At 37.3% G+C, this 21,427-nt stretch overlaps 1 protein-coding gene across 1 annotated transcript in view; it reads left to right on the top strand.

Annotated features, from left to right (window-relative positions):
• DACH1 (dachshund family transcription factor 1) overlaps positions 1-12,223 on the top strand; it is a 495,552-nt gene extending 483,329 nt beyond the window's left edge. The window contains exon 12 of the mRNA XM_069602314.1: positions 12,051-12,223. Within this exon, the coding sequence (XP_069458415.1) occupies positions 12,051-12,082 (32 nt within the window). The 3' untranslated portion in view covers positions 12,083-12,223. The remainder of the gene's footprint in view (positions 1-12,050) is intronic.
• Positions 12,224-21,427: the final 9,204 nt, after the last annotated feature.

Raw genomic sequence — 21,427 nt, 5'->3', positions numbered from 1 at the left:
TTTTTCCATATGTTTTTTCTGGGAGTTTTATAGTCTCTGGTCTTATGTTTAGATCTTTAATTCATGTTGAGTTTAATTTTGTGTATAATAGTAGTAAATGTTCTAGTTTCATTCTTTTGCAAGTGGTTGAAAGGTTTCCCAGCATCACTTGTTAGAGAGATGGTCTTTTCTCCATTGTATATTTTACTCCTTTGTCAAAGATAAGGTGTCCATCAGTTCAGTTCAGTTCAGTGGTTCAGTCTTGTCTGACTCTTTGTGACCCCATGAATCACAGCACGCCAGGCCTCCCTATCCATCATCAACTCCCAGAGTTCACTCAAACACACATCCATCTAGTTGGTGATGCCAGCCAGCCATCTCATCCTCTGTCGTACCCTTCTCCTCCTGCCCCCAATCCCTCCCAACATCAGAGTCTTTTCCAATGAGTCAACTCTTCACATGAGGTGGCCAAAGTACTGGAGTTTCAGCCTTAGCATCATTACAACCAAAGAACACCCAGGACTGATCTCCTTTAGAATGGATTGGTTGGATCTCCTTGCAGTCCAAGGGACTCTCAAGAGTCTTCTCCAACACCACAATTCAAAAACATCAATTCTTTGGCGCTTAGCTTTCTTCACAATCCAACTCTCACATCCATACATGACTTACTAGAAAAACCATAGCCTTGACTAGTCGGACCTTTGTTGGCAAAGTAATGTCTAGGGTTTTCAATATGCTATCTAGGTTGGTCATAACTTTCCTTCCAAGGAGTAAGAGTCTTTTCATTTCATGGCTGCAATCACCATCTGCAGTGATTTTGGAGCCCAAAAAACTAAAGTCTGACACTGTTTCCACTGTTTTCCCATCTATTTCCCATGAAGTGATGGGACCAGATGCCACGATCTTCATTTTCTGAATGTTGAGATTTAAGCCAACTTTTTCACTCTCCTCTTTCACTTTCATCAAGAGGCTTTTTAGTTCCTCTTCACTTTCTGCCATAAGGGTGGTGTCATCTGCATATCTGAGGTTATTGATATTTCTCTTGGCAATCTTGATAACACCTTGTGCATCTTCCAGACCAGCGTTTTTCATGATGTACTCTGCATATAAGTTAAATAATCAGGGTGACAATATACAGCCTTGACATACTCCTTTTCCTATTTGGACCCAGTCTATTGTTCCATATCCAGTTCTAACTGTTGCTTCCTGAACTGCATATAGGTTTCTTTTCCAGTTCTAACTGTTGCTTCCTGACTTGCATATAGGCAGGTCAGGTGGTCTGGTATTCCCATCTCTTGAAGAATTTTCCACACTTTATTGTGATACACACAGTCAAAGGCTTTGGCATAGTCAATAAGGCAGAAATAGTTGTTTTTCTGGGACTCTCTTGCTTTTTTGATGATCCAGAAAATGTTGGCAATTTGATCTCTGGTTCCTAGCCTTTTCTAAAACCAGCATGAACATCTGGAAGTTCACGGTTCACATATTGCTGAAGCCTGGCTTGGAGAATTTTGAGCATTACTTTACTAGTGTGTGAGATGAGTGCAATTGTGCAAGAGTTTGAGCATTCTTTTGCATTGCCTTTCTTTGGGATTGGAATGAAAACTGACCTTTTCCAGTCTTGTGACCACTGCTGAGATTTTCAAATTTGCTGGCATATTGAGTGCACCGCTTTCACAGCATCATCTTTCAGGGTTTGAAATAGCTCAACTGGATTCCATCACCTCCACTAGCTTTGTTCAGAGTGATGCTTTCTAAGGCCCACTTGACTTCACATTTCAGGATGTCTGGCTCTAGGTGAGTGATCACACCATCATGATTATCTGGGTCATGAAGATCCTTATTGTACAGTTCTTCTGTGTATTCTTGCCACCTCTTCTTAAAATCTTCTGCTTCTGTTAGGTCCATCCCATTTCTGTCCTTTATTGAGCCCAACTTTGCATGAAATGTTCCCTTGGTATCTCTAATTTTCTTGAAGAGATCTCTAGTCTTTCCCATTCTGTTGTAGTCCTCTATTTCTTTGCATTGATCATTGAGGAAGGCTTTCTTATCTCTCCTTGCTATTCTTTGGAACTCTGCATTCAGATGCTTATATCTTTCCTTTTCTCCTTTGCTTTTCACTTCTCTTTTCATAGCTATTTGTAAAGCCTCCCCAGAGAGCCATTTGCTTTTTTGCATTTCTTTTCCATGGGGATGGTCTTGATCCCTGTCTCCTGTACAATGTCATGAACCTCCATCCATCATCAGGCACTCTATCTATCAGATCTAGTCCCTTAAATCTATTTCTCACTTCCACTGTATTATCATAAGGGATTTGATTTAGGGCATACCTGAATGGCTTAGTGGTTTTCCCTACTTTCTTCAATTTACGTCTGAATTTGGCAATAAGGAGTTCATGATCTGAGCCATAGTCAGCTTCCGGTCTTGGTTTTGTTGACTGTATAGAGCGTCTCCATCTTTGGCTGCAAAGAATATAATCAATCTGATTTCAGTGTTGACCCTCTGGTGATGTCCATGTGTAAAGTCTTCTCTTATGTTGTTGGAAGAGGGTGTTTGTTATGACCAGTGCATTCTCTTGGCAAAATTCTATTAGCCTTTGCCCTGCTTCATTCCACATTTCAAGGCCAAATTTGCCTGTTACTCCAGGTGTTTCTTGACTTCCTACTTTTGCATTCCAGTACCCTATAATGACAAGGACATCTTTTTTGGGTGTTAGTTCTAAAAGGTCTTGTTGGTCTTCATAGAACCGTTCAACTTCAGCTTCTTTATCATTATTGGTTGGGACATAGACTTGGATTACTGTAGTACTGAATGGTTTGCCTTGGAAACAAACAGAGATCATTCTGTCGTTTTCGAGATTGCATCCAAGTACTGCATTTTGGACTCTTTTGTTGACCATGATGGCTACTCCTTTTCCTCTAAGGGATTCCTGCCCGCAGTAGTAGATATAATGGTCATCTGAGTTAAATTCACCTATTCCAGTCCATTTTAGTTCACTGATTCCTAGAATGTCGACGTTCACTCCTGCCATCTCCTGTTTGACTACTTCCAATTTGCCTTGATTCATGGACCTGACATTCCAGGTTCCTATGCAATATTGCTCTTTACAGCATTGGACCTTGCTTCTATCACCAGTCACATCCACAGCTGGGTATCATTTTTGCTTTGGCTCCATCCCTTCATTGTTTCTGGAGTGATTTCTCCACTCATCTCCAGTAGCATATTGGGCACCTACCTACCTAGGGAGTTCCTCTTTCAGTATCCTATAATTTTGCCTTTTCATACTGTTCATGGAGTTCTCAAGGCAAGAATACTGAAGTGGTTTTCCATTTCCTTCTTCAGTGGACCACATTCTGTCAGACCTCTCCACCATGACCCACCCATCTTGGGAGAAATTAAAGAAACAATCTCATTCACCAATATGATGAAAAGAATAAAATACTTAGGAATAAATCTACCTAAAGAAACAGAAGACCTATATATAGAAAACTATAAAACACTGATGAAAGAAATCAAAGATGACACAAATAGATGAAGAAATATACCATGTTCCATTTTGTTCCATTGATCTATATTTCTGTCTTTGTTCCAGTATCATACTTTCTTGATAACTGTAGTTTTTCAGTATTGTCTGAAGTCAGGCAGGTTGATTTCTCCAGTTCCATTCTTCTTTCTCAAGATTGGTTTGGCTACTCAAGTTTTTTTGTATTTCCATACAAATTGTAAAGTTATTTTTTCTAGTTCTCTGAAAAATACCCTTGGTAACTTGATAGGGATTGCACTGAATCTATAGATTGCTTTGGGTAGTATACTCCTTTTCACTATATTGATTCTTCCAATCCATGAACATGGTATATTTCTCCATCTATTTGTGTCATTTTGATTTCTTTCATCAGTGTTTTATAGTTTTCTATATATAGGTCTTTTGTTTCTTTAGGTAGATTCATTTCTAAGTATTTTATACTTTTCATCATATTGGTAAAAGGGATTGTTTCCTTAATTTCTCTTTCTGTTTTCTCATTGTTAGTGTATAGGAATGCAAAGGATTTCTATGTGCTAATTATATATCCTTCAAATTTACTATATTCATTGATTAACTCATGTAATTTTCTGGTGGTGTCTTTATGGTTTTCTATGTAGAGGATCATATCATCTGCAAAAAGTGAGAGTTTAACTTCTTTTCCAATCTGGATTCCTTTTATTTCATTTTCATCTCTGATTTCTGTGGCTAAAACTTCCAAAACTATGTTGAATAGTAGTGGTGACAGTGGGCACCCTTGTCTTGTTCCTGTAAAGTTTTATTTCTTAATAATTTTTAAAAAATCAGGCTGAATACATGTTGGTTAAAACTTTGCGGGAATAATTTAAAGTTGGATTTGAGAATATAGTACTGCATGAAAGAATTTTATTTCCTTATGCCAAGTATCTAAGACATTTAAATTTAATTTAAATTAACTTAAAGCTCCTAACTTGTAGTTTCTTAGTTCATAGAGATAGAGTAATCCGAGCAATCATTTCCAAAGAGCTTTTAATTTCTTATTGTTCTCCATATTATTATTGCTATATGGTGTATCACTGCCTATGTTATTAACTGCAACATTACACAGTTTTTATTTTTGTTGAAACAGTCGACTACATTTTACTTTAAATAATGAGACAAAACGTCTAATATTTACTTACAGAGTTATCATTTCCTATTAGCTTCATTCTTTGGCTAGCCTTTTTTTTAGCCAGTATCATTTCTTTTCTGCCCCAAAGGACTTCTTTTAACATTTCTTTTAGTGTGTGTCTGCTGGTGATGTTTTCTCCCCACTTTAGTATGTCTCAAATGCCTCTTTGCTCTCATTTATGAAGTAAATATCCATAAGCATAAAATTCTAGATTGATAGCTTTTTAAAGGTACTTTAACTTTGTTGTTTTATTGTCTTCTCACTTACATTGTTTCTGACAAGAAATCTGTGGTATTCCTTATTTTTATTTGTCCATAATGTTTGTTTCTTTTTGGATGCTTTTAAAATGTTTTCTTTATTACATGTTCTGTGCAATTTGATTATGATATACTTTTGTATAGTTTCCTTTATATATTTCTCATGTTTAAGGTTTGTTGAGGTTCTTAAATCTGTTGATTTATAGTTTTTATTAAGTTTGAGACATTTGGAGTCATTATTTCTTGTAATGCTTTTCTTCCTCCCTTTCTCCTTCCTTCAAGTATTCTAAATGCATGTACATTAGACTGCTTGAAGTTGACCCACTCTTCATGTTTTTTTGGGCAAATTTTTCTTTGGAATTTTATTTTATTTTTTAAAACTTTTATTTTGTATTGGGGTATAGTCAAATAATAATGTTGCGATTGTTTCAGATGAACAGCAAATGGACTCAACCATACATATACATGTATCCATTCTGTAACTTTTAATCTTATTTTAATCTTATCTTAATCTCATCTAGTGACATTTTATCTCAGACATTTATGTGTTACTTTCTAGAAGGTTGATTTGGGTCCTTAAAAAAATGCATTCCATGTCTTAATATGGTCAAAATTTTGGAATGTACGCAATGTAATTATACTGTCTTAATCCCTTGTTCTCTGATTATAAGATCTCCCAGCTCTCTATAACTTTAAGTTGATTGATTTTTCTCTTCCTTACATTTCAAACATTTCTGCTTCATTGTACACCTGGTAATTTATTTTTATATGCCAGTCATTGTGAATTTTAATTTATTAGATTCTGGGTATTTTAAATTCCTATAGATGTTTTAGAATTTTGTTCTTGGATGATGTGTCAGAGTACTTAGATCCAGGCAAAGTTTCAATGATTCTCTAGGAAAACATACATGGCTCAATGTATGTCATACATGTACCTGAATGTTATCATGAAGGAAGAAAAAAAAAAAAAAAGTAAAATCAGCAAAGAGGAATGTCACATGGGGCAGAGACTGAAGGAAACTAGGGCCAAGTTTTTAAGAGTCCTCCCAGAGTGGAATCACAAAGGACATTCATAAGGCCCCCAGCAATGAGTTGTGACAGCATAAGTGAAAACATTTTCAACCAGGGAAGTACTCCCAGTCCATCAAGTACCCAAATCCCATAGTCCCAAGTGAAAGGAAGATGTGCAGCATAAGCCATGTTTCTGTTCAACCAGCTTAGGCACAACTAGTCACTCCTATCAGTTTATGGTAAGAACTCTTCCCTAAACCTAACTTCCTGGATGCCAGTCTATGCCACTCTAGTATGCAGGTCTTTCAAAGGATAGCAGTCAGGACTTCTATATTAACTCTTTTCTGCACAGATGCTATTAAGTTACTCAGAAACAGTTTTGTTCTTTCTAATCTTAATTTGAATTTTTCTCAGTGGGACTGGAACACTGTTTGGTTAGTGGTGAATTATTTCCCACTACTGAAACCAGACAGTTTGAATACTTCACCTAATAGTGCATAAACTGTAGGTTTTAGAGTCTGGCTTGTAGGAATAAGCACTCTTTCACAGACTGGTGAGTCTCAGGTACAGTCCGATCTTATTTTGTGGATGTTTCTTTGTCAACCTCACATAATGTTGCTGAAAACTCGAAAGAAATACTCTATAGGTATCCTAAGTTTCTCTCTGTGAATCCATTTCTTTGCTGATACTCTGTCCTTTGAATGGGCTTCCCCTGTGGCTCAGCTGGTAAAGAGTCTTCCTGCAATGTGGGAGACCTGGGCTCGATCCTGAGGTTGAGAAGATACCCTGGAGAAGGGAACAGCTACCTACTCCAGTAGTCTGGCCTGGAGAAGCCTATGGTCTGTGTAGTCCAGGGGGTCGCAAAGAGTCGTACACGACTGAGTGACTTTCACTTTCACTGTCCTGTGAATTCAGGTTGCTTTGTTCTCCCCACAGTATGCGCTTCATCTCCAGTCAGAGAGTCCTGCAGGCTGCACCTATGTTTCCTCCTTGTGACAGCCTGAATACTTTCTCCATGTAGTAAGCTTTAGCAATCTAAAGGCTTCTCTTTTTATTTTCTTTCTCTCAGAGATCACTGTCTTTTATTGCCAAATGTCTATCTATGTCTTGAAAATTTTGTTTCATGTATTTAGCATGTTTGTTATTTTAAGGCTGAAGGATAAATCTGGTCCTATTATCCTATCTTGGCCAGAAGCAAAGATTTCTCAGGAAAGATGAATTTAAGTAGTTACCTGTCATAGTATGGGGCTTCCATGGTGGCTCAGAGGTTAAAGCGTCTGCCTGGAATGCGGGAGACCCGGGTTTGATCCCTGGGTAGGGAAGATCCCCTGGAGAAGGAAATGGCAACCAGCTCCAGTAATCTTGCCTGGAGAATCCCATAGAGGGAGGAGCCTGGTAGGCTACAGTCCACAGGGTCACAAAGAGTTGGACACAACTGAGCGATTTCACTTTGTCACAGTATAGCATAAGAAAGATAGATTTAAATAGTCTCATTTTGAGTCTATTATTAGGTTCAGTTCAGTTCAGTCGCTCAGTCATGTCTGACTATTTGCGACCCCATGAATTGCAGCACACCAGGCCTCCCTGTCCATCACCATCTCCCAGAGTTCACTCAGACTCACGTCCATTGAGTCAGTGATGCCATCCAGCCATCTCATCCTCTGTTGTCCCCTTCTCCTCCTGCCCCCTATCCCTCCCAGCATCAGAGTCTTTTCCAATGAGTCAACTCCTTGCATGAGGTGGTCAAAGTACTGGAGTTTCAGCTTTAGCATCATTCCTTCCAAAGAAATTCCAGGGCTGATCTCCTTCAGAATGGACTGGTTGGATCTCCTTGCAGTCCAAGGGACTCTCAGGAGTCTTCTCCAACACCACAGTTAAAAAGCATCAATTCTTTGGCGCTCAGCCTTCTTCACAGTCCAACTCTCACATCCATACGTGACTACTGGAAAAACCATAGCCTTGACTAGACGGACCTTTGTTGGCAAAGTAATGTCTCTGCTTTTGAATATGCTATCTAGGTTGGTCATAACTTTTCTTCCAAGGAGTAAGCATCTTTTAATTTCATGGCTGCAGTCACCATCTGCAGTGATTTTGGAGCCCCAAAACATAAAGTCTGACATTGTTTCCACTGTTTCCCCATCTATTTGCCATGAAGTGATGGGACCGGATGCCATGATCTTCGTTTTCTGAATGTTGAGATTTAAGCCAACTTTTTCACTCTCCTCTTTCACTTTCATCAGGAGGCTTTTTAGTTCCTTTTCACTTTCTGCCATAAGGGTGGTGTCATCTGCATATCTGAGGTTATTGATATTTCTCCTGGCAGTCTTGATTCCAGCTTGTGTTTCTTCCAGTCCAGCGCTTCTCATGATGTACTCTGCATAGAAGTTACATAAGCAGGGTGACAATGTACAGCCTTGACATACTCCTTTTCCTATTTGAAACAAGTCTGTTGTTCCATGTCCAGTTCTAACTGTTGCTTCCTGACCTGCATACAGATTTCTCAAGAGGCAGGTCAGGTGGTCTGGTATTCCCATCTCTCTCAGAATTTTCCACAGTTTATTGTTAGGTTAGCCTCCAGTTATGCTATCCTTTCCTTTTATAAGATTGTCTTCTTTTTTCTGCCCTTGATGCCAATGCTTAATCACCTGAACATTTTTAGCAATGTTATCTCTTATTTAGCTCTCTTACAAAGTTTTCAGATTCACTCTGTGTCAAGTACTGTGTATTCCAGAGCTTTGAGTGCTGTGATTTTTATTTTCCCAAAATGTTTAATTTTTTTAAAGTAACACTTTACTTAAACTATACAGTGTAGATAGACCATCACCTTCTCTGTCCTATCTTTGTCTTATTATCTCCTCTTTCATGCATTGGAGAAGGAAATGGCAACCCACTCCAATATTCTTGCCTGGAGAATCCCAGAGACAGAGGAGCCTGGTGGGCTGCCATCTATGGGGTCACACAGAATCGGACATGACTGAAGCGACCTAGTAGTAATAGTAGTAGTAACCTTAATTATGAATCAGGTCAGGTGGTAACTTGACCTTGATCATTTTAAAGTGATCCCTCCTGTTCAACAAAGGTCAAAACTCTTCTTGACTCTCTCACAAGGCACTGTACTCTATGATTATATCTAAAATTATTTATAATACTTTTAAAAAATTCTTTTCTTTGAAAATGAAGCTTGTACAAAAACAAATTTTGTCTTTTTTATTTATGTCATAAATCTCAGTCTTGGGAATGATTTCTAATATTTGATTAATAAATGTTTGCTAAGATCATTATCAAATTTTGAGCTGAATTTTCTATTATCTAATGTAACCTCTTATTTTATATATGAAAATAATTGTGACATCCAATGCAAACAGCAATAGTTTTGTAAAGCATCCAGAAAAGAAACATGGGGCAAGGCTTCCTTGGGAGGATGGATCAGTGAAGGTAGTGAAAGTGAGGGATAAGCACAGAGCTGACAGATATTGCCTATGTAAGGGAAGAAAAGGTGAAACTGTCAATACTTGGAGAGCACATGGCATTGGCAAGAATAAAACAACACAATTCTGTGGCTTATTAATTCTTAATCTTAGTATTGAGAAATGGTATGGATTTAACAGAAAAAGAAAATATTAGGAAAAGGCGGCAAGAATATCCAGAAGAACTATTAAAAAAAAAAATCTTCAAACACAGATAATCACAATGGTGTGATCACTCACCCAGAGCCAGACATCCTAGAATGTGAAGTCAAGTGGGCCTTGTGAAACATCACTATGAACAAAGCTAGTGGAGGTGATGGAATTCCAGTTGAGTTATTTCAAATCCTAAAAAATGATGCTGTGAAAGAGCTGAACTCAATATGCCAGCAAATTTGTAAAACTAAGCAGTGGCCACTGATTAGAAAAGGTGAGTTTTCATTCCAATCCCAAAGAATGGCAATGCCAAAGAATGCTCAAACTATCACACAATTGCATTCATATCACATGCTAGTAAAGTAATGCTCAAAATTCTCCAAACGAGGGTTCAACAGTGAACCGTGAAATTCCAGATGTTCAAGCTGGTTTTAGAAAAGGCAGAGGAACCAGAGATCAAATTGCCAACATCTGTTGGATCATCAAAGAAACAAGTCAATTCCAGAAAAACATCTACTTCTGCTTTATTGACTATACCAAAGTCTTTGACTGTGTGTATCACAACAAACTGTGGAAAATTCTGAAAGAGATGAGAATACCAGACCACCTGACCTGCCTTCTGAGAAATCTGTATGCAGGTCAGGAAGCAACAGTTAGAACTGGACATGGAACCTCAGATTGGTTCCATTAGAGAAACGAGTATGTCAAGGCTGTATATTGTCACCCTGCTTGTTTAACTTATTTGCAGAGTACATCATGTGAAATGCCAAGCTGGATGAAGCATAATTTGAATTCTAGATTGCCTGGAGAAATACCAGTAACCTCAGATATGCAGATGACACTATCCTTATGGCAGAAAGTGAAGAACTAAAGAGCCTCTTGATGATAGTGAAAGAGGAGAGTGAAAAAGCTGGCTTAAACTCAACATTCAGAAAACTAAGATCATGATATCCAGTCTCATCACTTCATGGGGAAACAGTGGAAACAGTGACAGCCTTTATTTTGGGGGGGGGGCTCCAAAATCACTGCAGATGGTGACTGCAGCCATGAAATTAAGACACTTGCCCCTTGGAAGAAAAGCTATGACCAACATAGAGAGCATATTAAAAATCAGAGACATTACTTTCTTAACAAATGTCCGTCTAGTGAAAGCTATGGTTTTTCCATAGTCACATATGGATGTGAGAATTGGACTATACAGAAAGCTGAGTGCTGAAGAATTGATGCTTTTGGACTGTGGTATTGGAGAAGACTCTTGAGAGTCTCTTGGACTGCAAGATCCACCCAGTCCATCCTAAAGAAAATCAACCCAGAATGTTCTTTGGAAAGACTGATGCTGAAGCTGAAACTCCAATACTTTGGCCACCGGATGCAAAAAACTGACTCATTTGAAAATACCCTGATGCCAGGAAAGATTGAAGGCAGGAGGAGAAGGGGATGACAGAGGATGAATTGGTTGGATGGCATCACTGACTCAATGGACATGAGTCTGAGTAAACTCCAGAAGTTGGTGATGGCCAGGGTAGTCTGGCATAGCGCAGTCTGTGGGGTCGCAAAGAGTTGAACAGGACTGAGTGAGTGAACTGAACTGAACTGAATCTTAGTATATTGTGTATCGCCTATATGACCCTACAGAAACAATAGGGAATTTTGAGTCATGTATTTTAGAATGAATACAAACAATAATTATAATAATAGAAATATTTGACATCTATGCACATTTACTCATGAATTTTATGGTAAACATTCTCCAAAGAATTTGATACATAAGACCTCCTCTAAGCCTCACAATAAACCATGAGGTACATACTTTTGCATCCATGTTTTCAACTTGAGAAAGAGAAACTCAAAGAGATTAACAAATTGCCTTATGCTCATACAGCTAGTAAACATCAAAGCCAAGATGAGGATCTTTGCAACCAAAGATTTTAACTATTGGTTTATAATAGTCATGAATCACTGACTCTTGACAGAAAAAGTAGAAAACTCAGATCAAATTTCCTTAAGAAAAAACAAATAAATAAAAGAGCTGGGATGACCCAGAGAGATGATATGGGGAGGGAGGTGGGAGGGGGATTTAACATTGGGAACTCATGTTCACCTGTGGCGGATTCATGTCAATGTATGGCAAAACCAATACAGTATTGTTAAGTAAAATAAAAAATAATAATAACATAAAATAAAATAAACTGTACAGGGGATTATTTTAGCCTCTGATAATTTGATTTAGGGCTTCAGTGATGTAATCAGGATGCAACTGAAAAAAGAAATCTTACAAGTCTGACTCTTGTTTTCTTTTTCTTCTTCTTCTTCTTTTTTTTTTTTTAAGATCTGCACAAGCCATAATTCCTTCATGCAGTTTAGTCCTCCTTTCAGCTAGGTCCCATTGATAGAAAAATATAATTTTTTTTCTTTAACAACAGTGTGGGTAAAATAGCATTTTTTTCACCAAAAAAAATGTATCTCCTTTCAATAAGTAATGTAATTGTAGATAAACTTTTTTTTTTTTTTAGATCAACAGTCTCTAAATAAAGCATGTGACTGAATTCGAAGCCAGTGGATTGAGGATGGATAGGCCACTTCTTGGTCTGGCCCACTGAAATCTCCCATACAATCCTTTGTATTCTCTTTTTATAAATATGCATTGCCCTCTGAACAACACTGAAAGATATATTTGATGATTAAATGTCTTGCTTGTGCCTGAAATATATATTTTATAATATAGTCTGAAATGATATATTTCAAAATATATATTTTAAAATAATATATTTTCCTGAAATATAATACCCTCTTTATCATTCATCTGTTTGCTTGGATAATAATTAATTTTATTTTTAAAAACCATTATTAAAAGCTAATGTTACTTAAAAAACAGAACAGCTTTTGGTTTGACTTTTATGCCTTAATTTATTGATCTGTCCATTCCTGAAATTTGGGTAAGAGGAAATACGACTGTGATTAATTTAAGTCTTGAGGTCACTCTTAGGGTTAGAGCAGGCTCAAAGCCAGCTAAGTTGCTTGGATTCAGAACTGAAGAAGGGAGATCATTTACTATAGATGTACTGTAGCTTTTTCTTTTTTTCTTCTACCAGCAAAAACAAACAACAGAGTGGTAGATTGTCTGTAGTAAAATATTTGAGGAGAGGATCATCAGATAGTCATATTTTAAGTTTATGTAATCGTCTTGGCTTATTGACACATACTTTCTTATTTTATTTTAAGCTCTTGTGAATTGTGTAATATAAGTCATCTTATTCCCAATTTACAGTTGAGGACAGATTTGAGAAACATTTAGGATATTTTTATTTACCAAGCATCTGTGAATTTGAGTGCCGATAGGTTTTTAATTTATTTGAGTGAGGCTGTATGTGACTAAAATAAAAGAAATGATACTAAATAGGAAATAGTTTGATTTCTAGTGGCTTAATTTCTCTTCTAGGGAGAAATAAGTTCAGCTTCCTGGCTCCTCCATTTTCTGGCTTGCAATATGCAAGTAACTGGTAAAGGTGAAAAAATAACAAAAGATAAAGATGATGAACTGAGGATAAAATAAAGAAAAAGTGAGGAAGAAGAGGAAGTGCAAAAAAGGAGAAAGAAGGGGATAGAGTGGGCAGTGGTAGAGGAGAGTACAAGTGGGGGAAAAGGACAAACTGGGAGGGGTTTTGGTGGCTTCTAAAGAGGGAAGAGGAAAGGCAGCTGCAATTTAAGAGCAAGATTGAGAAGTAAAAATATCAAGAAGGAGCATTTTTAGGTATGTTTTTATCACACTATTAGGCAGAGTGTAAATACTCAAATTGTTTAAATTGCTTTCAGCTATTAAAATATTAATATTTTAATACAATTGTGTGCAGAAGCTAGTTTATGTCTGTAATTAAGTATATTCAGCTTTATTAGATTTAGATATATTAGAAAGTCAATGCATGTATTTGAAAGTTAATCAGGTAGAGATACTAGTATAGATTTGAGTATTTCTAACCCTAGTTTCTACAGTTATATCTTGTTTACATATCAGCACACATTATATGTGAACTTCTGTGAACAGTGAACTCCTAAAGAGACAACATTTTCTAATAAAGTATATTTCAAAGGCTTTGAAAGCTATTTAATCTGGAAACAGAATATTCCAGACTTTTTGGCACAATTTATGACCTAAATTCACATTTAACTTTGTAGGATCCTTAATTCAAATCTGACTGATTTTTTAAGTTATTTCAATTCATATATGCCCAATGAGTTGTCCTATTTGTAAATGAGCCTGCATTAAATACATTATTTTCTTCACTTTTGAACAAATTTATATCAGTTATTAAGAAATATCTATTGTAAGTTTGTTCTCTCTTGTTCAGTTGTTATGTTGAATACTGATTTCATGCTTGCTTCTCTTTTCATGCTCAGCAAAGAACAACTGTTTCTTGATAGACTCTAAGGTGATAACTTTTCATATGTGAAGATGAACATGTTTAATAAATTTTTTATGAACATATCCCTAATTATATTTGTTAAACAACATAGAAGTATTGAATTTCAGTTGGTTTCTTTGTGAACCTGAAATTTTTTATGGAATAAGAACTTGTGACCAAATTGCTTAATTTTAATCAATTTTATGACTAATTTAATTATAGATACTTAGATATAGCAATAAACATATTTGTAAGAGAAATAAATATTTCTTTAGGGAAACCATTTTGTAAACTGAAAATCCTCCAATACACTGCCTCTAAGGATATCAGTCAGACACCAGCAATTCAAGTGCTTAAAATACTTAGTTGTGCATTAAGTTTAATTTCTCTTAAAACACAGTATGTTGATTTTTGGTGTGAAAAGTCAGATATGCTGACAGATTATTTCAGTTATTTGGAATTTATTTTGATGCTGCGTGGGAAGAAATCTATCAATGGCTAGGTTTTCTGAGAGACTCTGAGAAATTTGCTTGCAGATATTTTTTGGGATGTGTTGTTTTGAATCAACAACTGGCAAGATGAAGAAAACAGGATTGAGCCAAGGGAGAAGCTGAGGTTCAGTTATGTTCAAAGAAGAGCTTCAGCCAATTCCATGGGAACTGAGATGACTCTACAAAGTTGTATAACATAAAACCAAGAAACGTTGGGCCCCACAGCCCTCCAGGAAGCAGCCATTAGGTGTGGAGTTTTTCCAGGAAGGGCGACATGATTTTCAATATCAATGAAGTGGTTTTCTTTAACTCTCCAATATTGCAGAAGTGCTCAGATAAATTATGTTAGTGGTTGATAAGTTCAACAGATGAAGGAATGAGTGTTGGAGAAGGGACATTGGTGAAATACCATGGCATCCATTAGTATAAATAAAGAAGCTAGAAATATTCTCCCATATTGCACAGCTCAGAAGTAAAAATATGTTTCAGAATATAGCACCTCTACAGCAATAGGCATTAATGGGCTTTCTCATCACATACTTAGTATTTTTTACTTTTTTCTTTTTTTTTTTCATGATAGTATACATGTTTCAATGCCATTCTCCCAAATCATCCCACCCTCTCCCTCTCCCTCTGAGTCCAAAAGTCCGTTATACACATCTGTGTCTTTTTTGCTGTCTTGCATACAGGGTCGTCTTGCCATCTTTCTAAATTCCATATATATGTGTTAGTATACTGTATTGGTGTTTTTCTTTCTGGCTTACTTCACTGTGTATAATCGGCTCCAGTTTCATCCATCTCATCAGAACTGTTTCAAATGAATTCTTTTTAATGGCTGAGTAATACTCCATTGTGTATATGTACCACAGCTTTCTTATCCATTCATCTGCTGATGGACATCTTGGTTGTTTCCATGTCTTGGCTATTATAAACAGTGCTGCGATGAACATTGGGGTACACGTGTCTCTTTCAATTCTGGTTTCCTCAGTGTGTATGCCCAGAAGTGGGATTGCTGGGTCATAAGGTAGTTCTATTTGCAATTTTTTAAGGAATCTCCACACTGTTTTCCATAGTGGCTGTACTAGTTTGCATTCCCACCAACAGTGTCAGAGGGTTCCCTTTTCTCCACACCCTCTCCAGCATTTATCGATTGTAGACTTTTGGATCGCAGCCATTCTGACTGGCATGAAATGGTACCTCATTGTGGTCTTGATTTGCATTTCTCTGATAATGAGTGATGTTGAGCATCTTTTCATGTGTTTGTTAGCCATCCATATGTTTTCTTTGGAGAAATGCCTGTTTAGTTCTTTGGCCCATTTTTTGATTGGGTCTTTTATTTTTCTGGAATTGAGCTGCATAAGTTGCTTGTATATTTTTGAGATTATTTGTTTGTCAGTTGCTTCATTTGCTATTGTTTTCTCCCATTCAGAAGGCAGTCTTTTCACCTTACTTATAGTTTCCTTTGTTGTGCAGAAGCTTTTGATTTTAATTAGATCCCAGACACCTTATCTTCGACAAAGAAGGCAAGAATATACAATGGAGTAAAGACAATCTCTTTAACAAGTGGTGCTGGGAAAACTGGTCAACCACTTGTAAAAGAATGAAACTAGATCACTTTCTAACACCACACACAAAAATAAACTCAAAATGGATTAAAGATCTAAACGTAAGATGAGAAACTATAAAACTCCTAGAGGAGAACATAGGCAAAACACTCTCCGACATAAATCACAGCAGGATCCTCTATGATCCACCTCCCAGAATACTGGAAATAACTTTTTTTTTTAAAATCCTTTACTGCTTTGTACTTTTTCAGCTGTGCTCTGTCTCTGGTTTTCATTGCTGAAGCTACTGCTGTTACTGGCTAGCTTATCTTTTAAATCATTCAAGTCTTCAGAGACACATAGAATTCTTTTCATGGGTTGTACCCTTTCCTATATACTCTACTGTCTGCTTATCTCACATCTAATTCCCTAGAGAGAGAATGTTATTGTTTTAGCCTCTCACCATTCAATAAAAGGTGCCTCTTGGGCAGATTTCTTGTGCCAGGACCTATTATGAGTTGATCTATATAAATGACTGCCTTTGAGTATGTGATGTGGCCAAATTAGTGAGATCACAGGGCATACAACATGATGATCTATTTAGAAAGATCTTCCCAGAAAGAAGGTCTGAGTAAGGCAGGGAATAAGGGGCTACTCAATAGAGGTTGATTTAAACTGAAGCTTGTTATCTGACTTACAAATTCATAGTAGTAACTCCCTTACAGGGGTTTAACACCCCATAATGTTAGACCCAGCCAGGATTGTCAAATTTCAGTCTGCACTTTATACGCTAGGAAGAGAATTTAAAATGAAGATTATTAGGATAACAATAAACATTCTATACCCATTAAGTAGCAGATAATAAAACTACTCTAGTTAGTTTCAGAAGAAAGAGCTTTATAGGAGGCAACCAGATGCTTACAAAACTTGGGGGAGTGTTGGCACACCTGGCTGCTAACTTGACTTTCAGTAATAACTCTCAATATAATACCATAGAATTGGTGTATCAAAAGAGCTCCTTTCCTTTCTGTGATCAGGTCGTTAGGGAATAAGGCTGTCTCTGACACAACACACAGCAAAATGAGCAGCACACACCTCTGCTGGTACCAAAAAGTGGTGTGAAAAAAGCACAGGGATGTCTTCTACAGCTGTCCCAGGAAAATCTGACCATAATTCTAAATGCAGCAGAAATATGGGAAGCAGAAGAAATAAAACCTCTGCTTCATGATATTCACTCTCATCTTGTAAACTGTGGCAGGTGTATCTGCCAGCAGAAGATAATCCCACATGGAATCAAGAGGAAGGCAGACTTGAGAAAGTTTCTCTATCTTTTAATCTACAATGACTAAGATGATCTGAATCATCTGCCAAATACTCCCAGTGTATTTAATGCTGGTGTTCACAGACACATAGATCAGGGAAATAGAAGAGAAGATCCCTAAATAATAAACCTAAGCATGTAAGGTCAATTAATTTATGAAAAAAGTCTCTTTGAAAAATGGTGCTGGGAACTGGACAGCCACATGCAAAACAATAAAATTGGACCACTATATTATACCAAACACAAAAAAAAACAACAAAGTAAATGGAAGATTTCAATTTAAAGCCTACAATCATGAAACATCTAGAAGAAAACCAAAATGGTACATTTCTTGACAAAAGTCTTTGAACTTTAAAAATCTATACCATTAGCAAAAGCAACAAAAGCAAAAACAAATAAGTGGAACTATATCTTACTAAACATATTCTACAGAGCAAAGAAAACCATTCAATAAACTGAAAACACAACCTACTGAATAGGAAAAAAAGAAAAAAAAAAGAAGATTTGAAAATCATTTATCTTCAAATGGGCTAATATCTAAAATATGTAAAGAAATAGTGCAGGTCAATAGCAAAAAAAAAGAAAGAAAGAAAAAAAAACAAAAACAAAAAACAACTGGTACTAAGCCCAAGCTTGTACTGCTCACCATACGACAGGCCAATAAATCAAGAGACAGGTTGTTTGGGAAAGGAACATCAACTTTATTTAGACAGCCAGCAGACAGAGAAGAAGGTGAACTAGTGTTCCAAGGAACCATGTTACTGAAGTTAGAATTCAGGCTTCTTTTATTTAAAAAAAAAAAAAAAAGAGGAAGAGGTGTTGTTTGTTGTTGCAAATTTCTTGGTGTTATAATCCTTTGCTCTTGCATCTGTCCAGGTAGGTCAGGTCACAATGTTCCTTTAAACCTCCAATGATACAACTGTTATTCTCTGTTCTGCAAACTTTTATCTCTATATGAAAAAAGTGAAGTCACTCAGTCGTGTCCAACTCTTTGTGACCCCATGGACTGTAGACTATCAGACTCCTTTGTCCATGGGTTTTTCCAGGCAAGAATACAGGAGTGTGTCGCCATTTCCTTTTCCAACATAAGAAAATAACAGTGTTAAACCTTTAAAGGTTAAAGCCTTTAAAATGGCCTATCATGTATGTTTCAGGCTATATGCATCATTCTTAACTTGAAGCAAAAGCAATAGAATACAAAGGTTAAAGTATAAGACAGATCTAATATAAAGTCAAATTCATCCTTCCCTATTAAAAAACAATTCAATTAAAAAGTGGACAGATCTGGATAGGCATTTTTCCAAAAGAGACATACAGATGACTGACAAGTACAAGAAAATATATTCAACATTGCTAATCACCAGGGAGCTCATAATCTGAGCCACAGTCTGCTCATGGTCTTGTTTTTGTTGACTGTATAGAGCTTCTCCATCTTTGGCATCAAAGAATATAATAAATGTGATTTCGGTGTTGACCATCTGGTAATGTCCATGTGTAGAGTCTTCTCTTGTGTTGTTGGAAGAGGGTATTTGCTATGACCAGTGCATTTTCTTGGCAACATTCTATTAGTCTTTGCCCTGCTTCATTCCACATTCCAAGGCCAAAGTTGCCTGTTACTCCAGGTGTTTCTTGACTTCCTACTTTTGCATTCCAGTCCCCTATAATGAAAAGGACATCTTTTTTGGGTGTTAGTTCTAAAAGGTCTTGGAGGTCTTCATAGAACCGTTCAACTTCAGCTTCTTCAGCATTACTGGTTGGGGCATAGACTTGGATAACTGTGATATTGAATGGTTTGCTTTGGCAACAAACAGAGATCATTCTGTAGTTTTTGAGACTTTATCCAAGTACTGCATTTCGGACTCTTTTATTGACCATGATGGCTACTCCATTTCTTCTGAGGGATTCCTGCCCACAGTAGTAGATATAATGGTCATCTGAGTTAAATTCACCCATTCCAGTCCATTTTAGTTCACTGATTCCTAGAATGTCGACATTCACTCTTGCCATCTCCTGTTTGACCACTTCCAATTTGCCTTGATTCATGGACCTGACATTCCAGGTTCCTATGCAACATTGCTCTTTACAGCATCGGACCTTGCTTCTATCACCAGTCACATCCACAACTGGGTATTGTTTTTGCTTTGGCTCCATCCCTTCATTCTTCCTGGAGTGATTTCTCTACTGATCTCCAGTAGCATATTGGGCACCTACTGACCTGGGGAGTTCCTCTTTCAGTATCTTATCATTTTGCCTTTTCATACTGTTCATGGGGTTCTCAAGGCAAGAATACTGAAGTGGTTTGCCATTCCCTTCTCCAGTGGACCACATTCCCAGATCATCAACTCCTTATTACCAAATTCAGACTCAAATTGAAGAAAGTAGGGAAAACCGCTAGACCATTCAGGTATGACCTAAATCAAATCCCTTATGATTATACAGTGGAAGTGAGAAATAGATTTAAGGGCCTAGATCTGATAGATAGAGTGCCTGATGAACTATGGAATGAGGTTCATGACATTGTACAGGAGACAGTGATCAAGACCATCCCCATGGAAAAGAAATGCAAACAAATCAAAATTGCTGTCTGGGGAGGCCTTACAAATAGCTGTGAAAAGAAGAGAGGCAAAAAGCAAAGGAGAAAAGGAAAGATATATGCATCTGAATGCAGAGTTCCAGAGAATAGCAAGAAGAGATAAGAAAGCCTTCTTCAGTGATCAATGCAAAGAAATAGAGGAAAACAAGAGAATGGGAAAGACTAGGGATCTCTTCAAGAAAATTAGAGATAAAAGGAACATTTCACGCAAAGATGGGCTCGATAAAGGACAGAAATGCTATGGGCCTAACAGAAGCAGAAGATATTAAGAAGAGGTGGCAAGAATACACAGAACAACTGTACAAAACAGATCTTCACAACCAAGATAATCACAATGGTGTGATCACTCAGCTAGAGCCAGACATCCGGGAATGTGAAGTCAATTGGGCCTTAGAAAGCATCACTACGAACAAAGCTAGTGGAGGTAATGGGATTCCAGTTGCGCTGTTTCAAATCCTGAAAGATGATGCTGTGAAAGTGCTGCACTCAGTATGCCAGCAAATTTGGAAAACTCAGCAGTGGCCACAGGACTGGAAAATGTCAGTTATCATTCCAACCCCAAAGAAAGGCAATGCCAAAGAATACTCAAACTACCACACAATTGCACTCATCTCACATGCTAGTAAAGTAATGCTCAAAATTCTCCAAGCCAGGCTTCAGCAATATGTGAACCGTGAACTTCCTGGTGTTCACGCTCATTTTAGAAAAAGCAGAGGAACTAGAGATCAAATTGCCAACATCCACTGGATCATGGAAAAAGCAACAGAGTTCCAGAAAAACATCTATTTCTGCTTTATTGACTATGCCAAAGCCTTTGACTGTGTGTATCACAATAAAGTGTGGAAAGTTCTGAAAGAGATGGGAATACCTGAGCACCTGACCTGCCTCTTGAGAAATCTGTATGCAGGTCAGGAAGCAACAGTTAGAACTGGACATGGAAAAATAGACAGGTTCCAAATTGGGAAAGGAGTATATCAAGGCTGTATATTGTCATCCTGCTTATTTAAATTATTTGCAGAGTACATCATGCAAAATGCCAGGCTGGATGAAGAATAAGCTGGAATCAAGATTGCCGGGAGAAATATCAATAACCTCAGATACGCAGATGACACCACCCTTATGGCAGAAAGTGAAGAGAAACTAAAAAGCCTCTTGAGGAAAGTGAAAGAGGAGAGCGAAAAAGTTGGCTTAAAGCTCAACATTCAGAAAACGAAGATCATGGCATCTTGTCCCATCACTTCATGGCAAATAGATGGGGAAACAATGGAAACAGTGTCAGACTTCAGTTTTTTGGGCTCCAAAATCACTGCAGATGGTGATTGCAGCCATGAAATTAAAAGACGCTTACTCTTTGGAAGAAAAGTTATGACCAACCTAGATAGCATACTCAAAAGAAGAGACATTACTTTGCCGACTAAGGTCCGTCTAGTCAAGGCTATGGTTTTTCCAGTGGTCATGTATGGATGTGAGAGTTGGACTGTGAAGAAGGCTGAGCACCGAAGAATTGATGCTTCTGAACTGTGGTGTTGGAGAAGACTCTT

Source organism: Ovis canadensis, chromosome 10 (genome assembly GCF_042477335.2).
Source record: "Ovis canadensis isolate MfBH-ARS-UI-01 breed Bighorn chromosome 10, ARS-UI_OviCan_v2, whole genome shotgun sequence".
Taxonomy (NCBI): domain Eukaryota; kingdom Metazoa; phylum Chordata; class Mammalia; order Artiodactyla; family Bovidae; genus Ovis; species Ovis canadensis.
The sequence above is the reverse complement of the archived record's forward strand: the minus strand, read 5'-3'. Positions and strand labels throughout refer to the sequence as shown.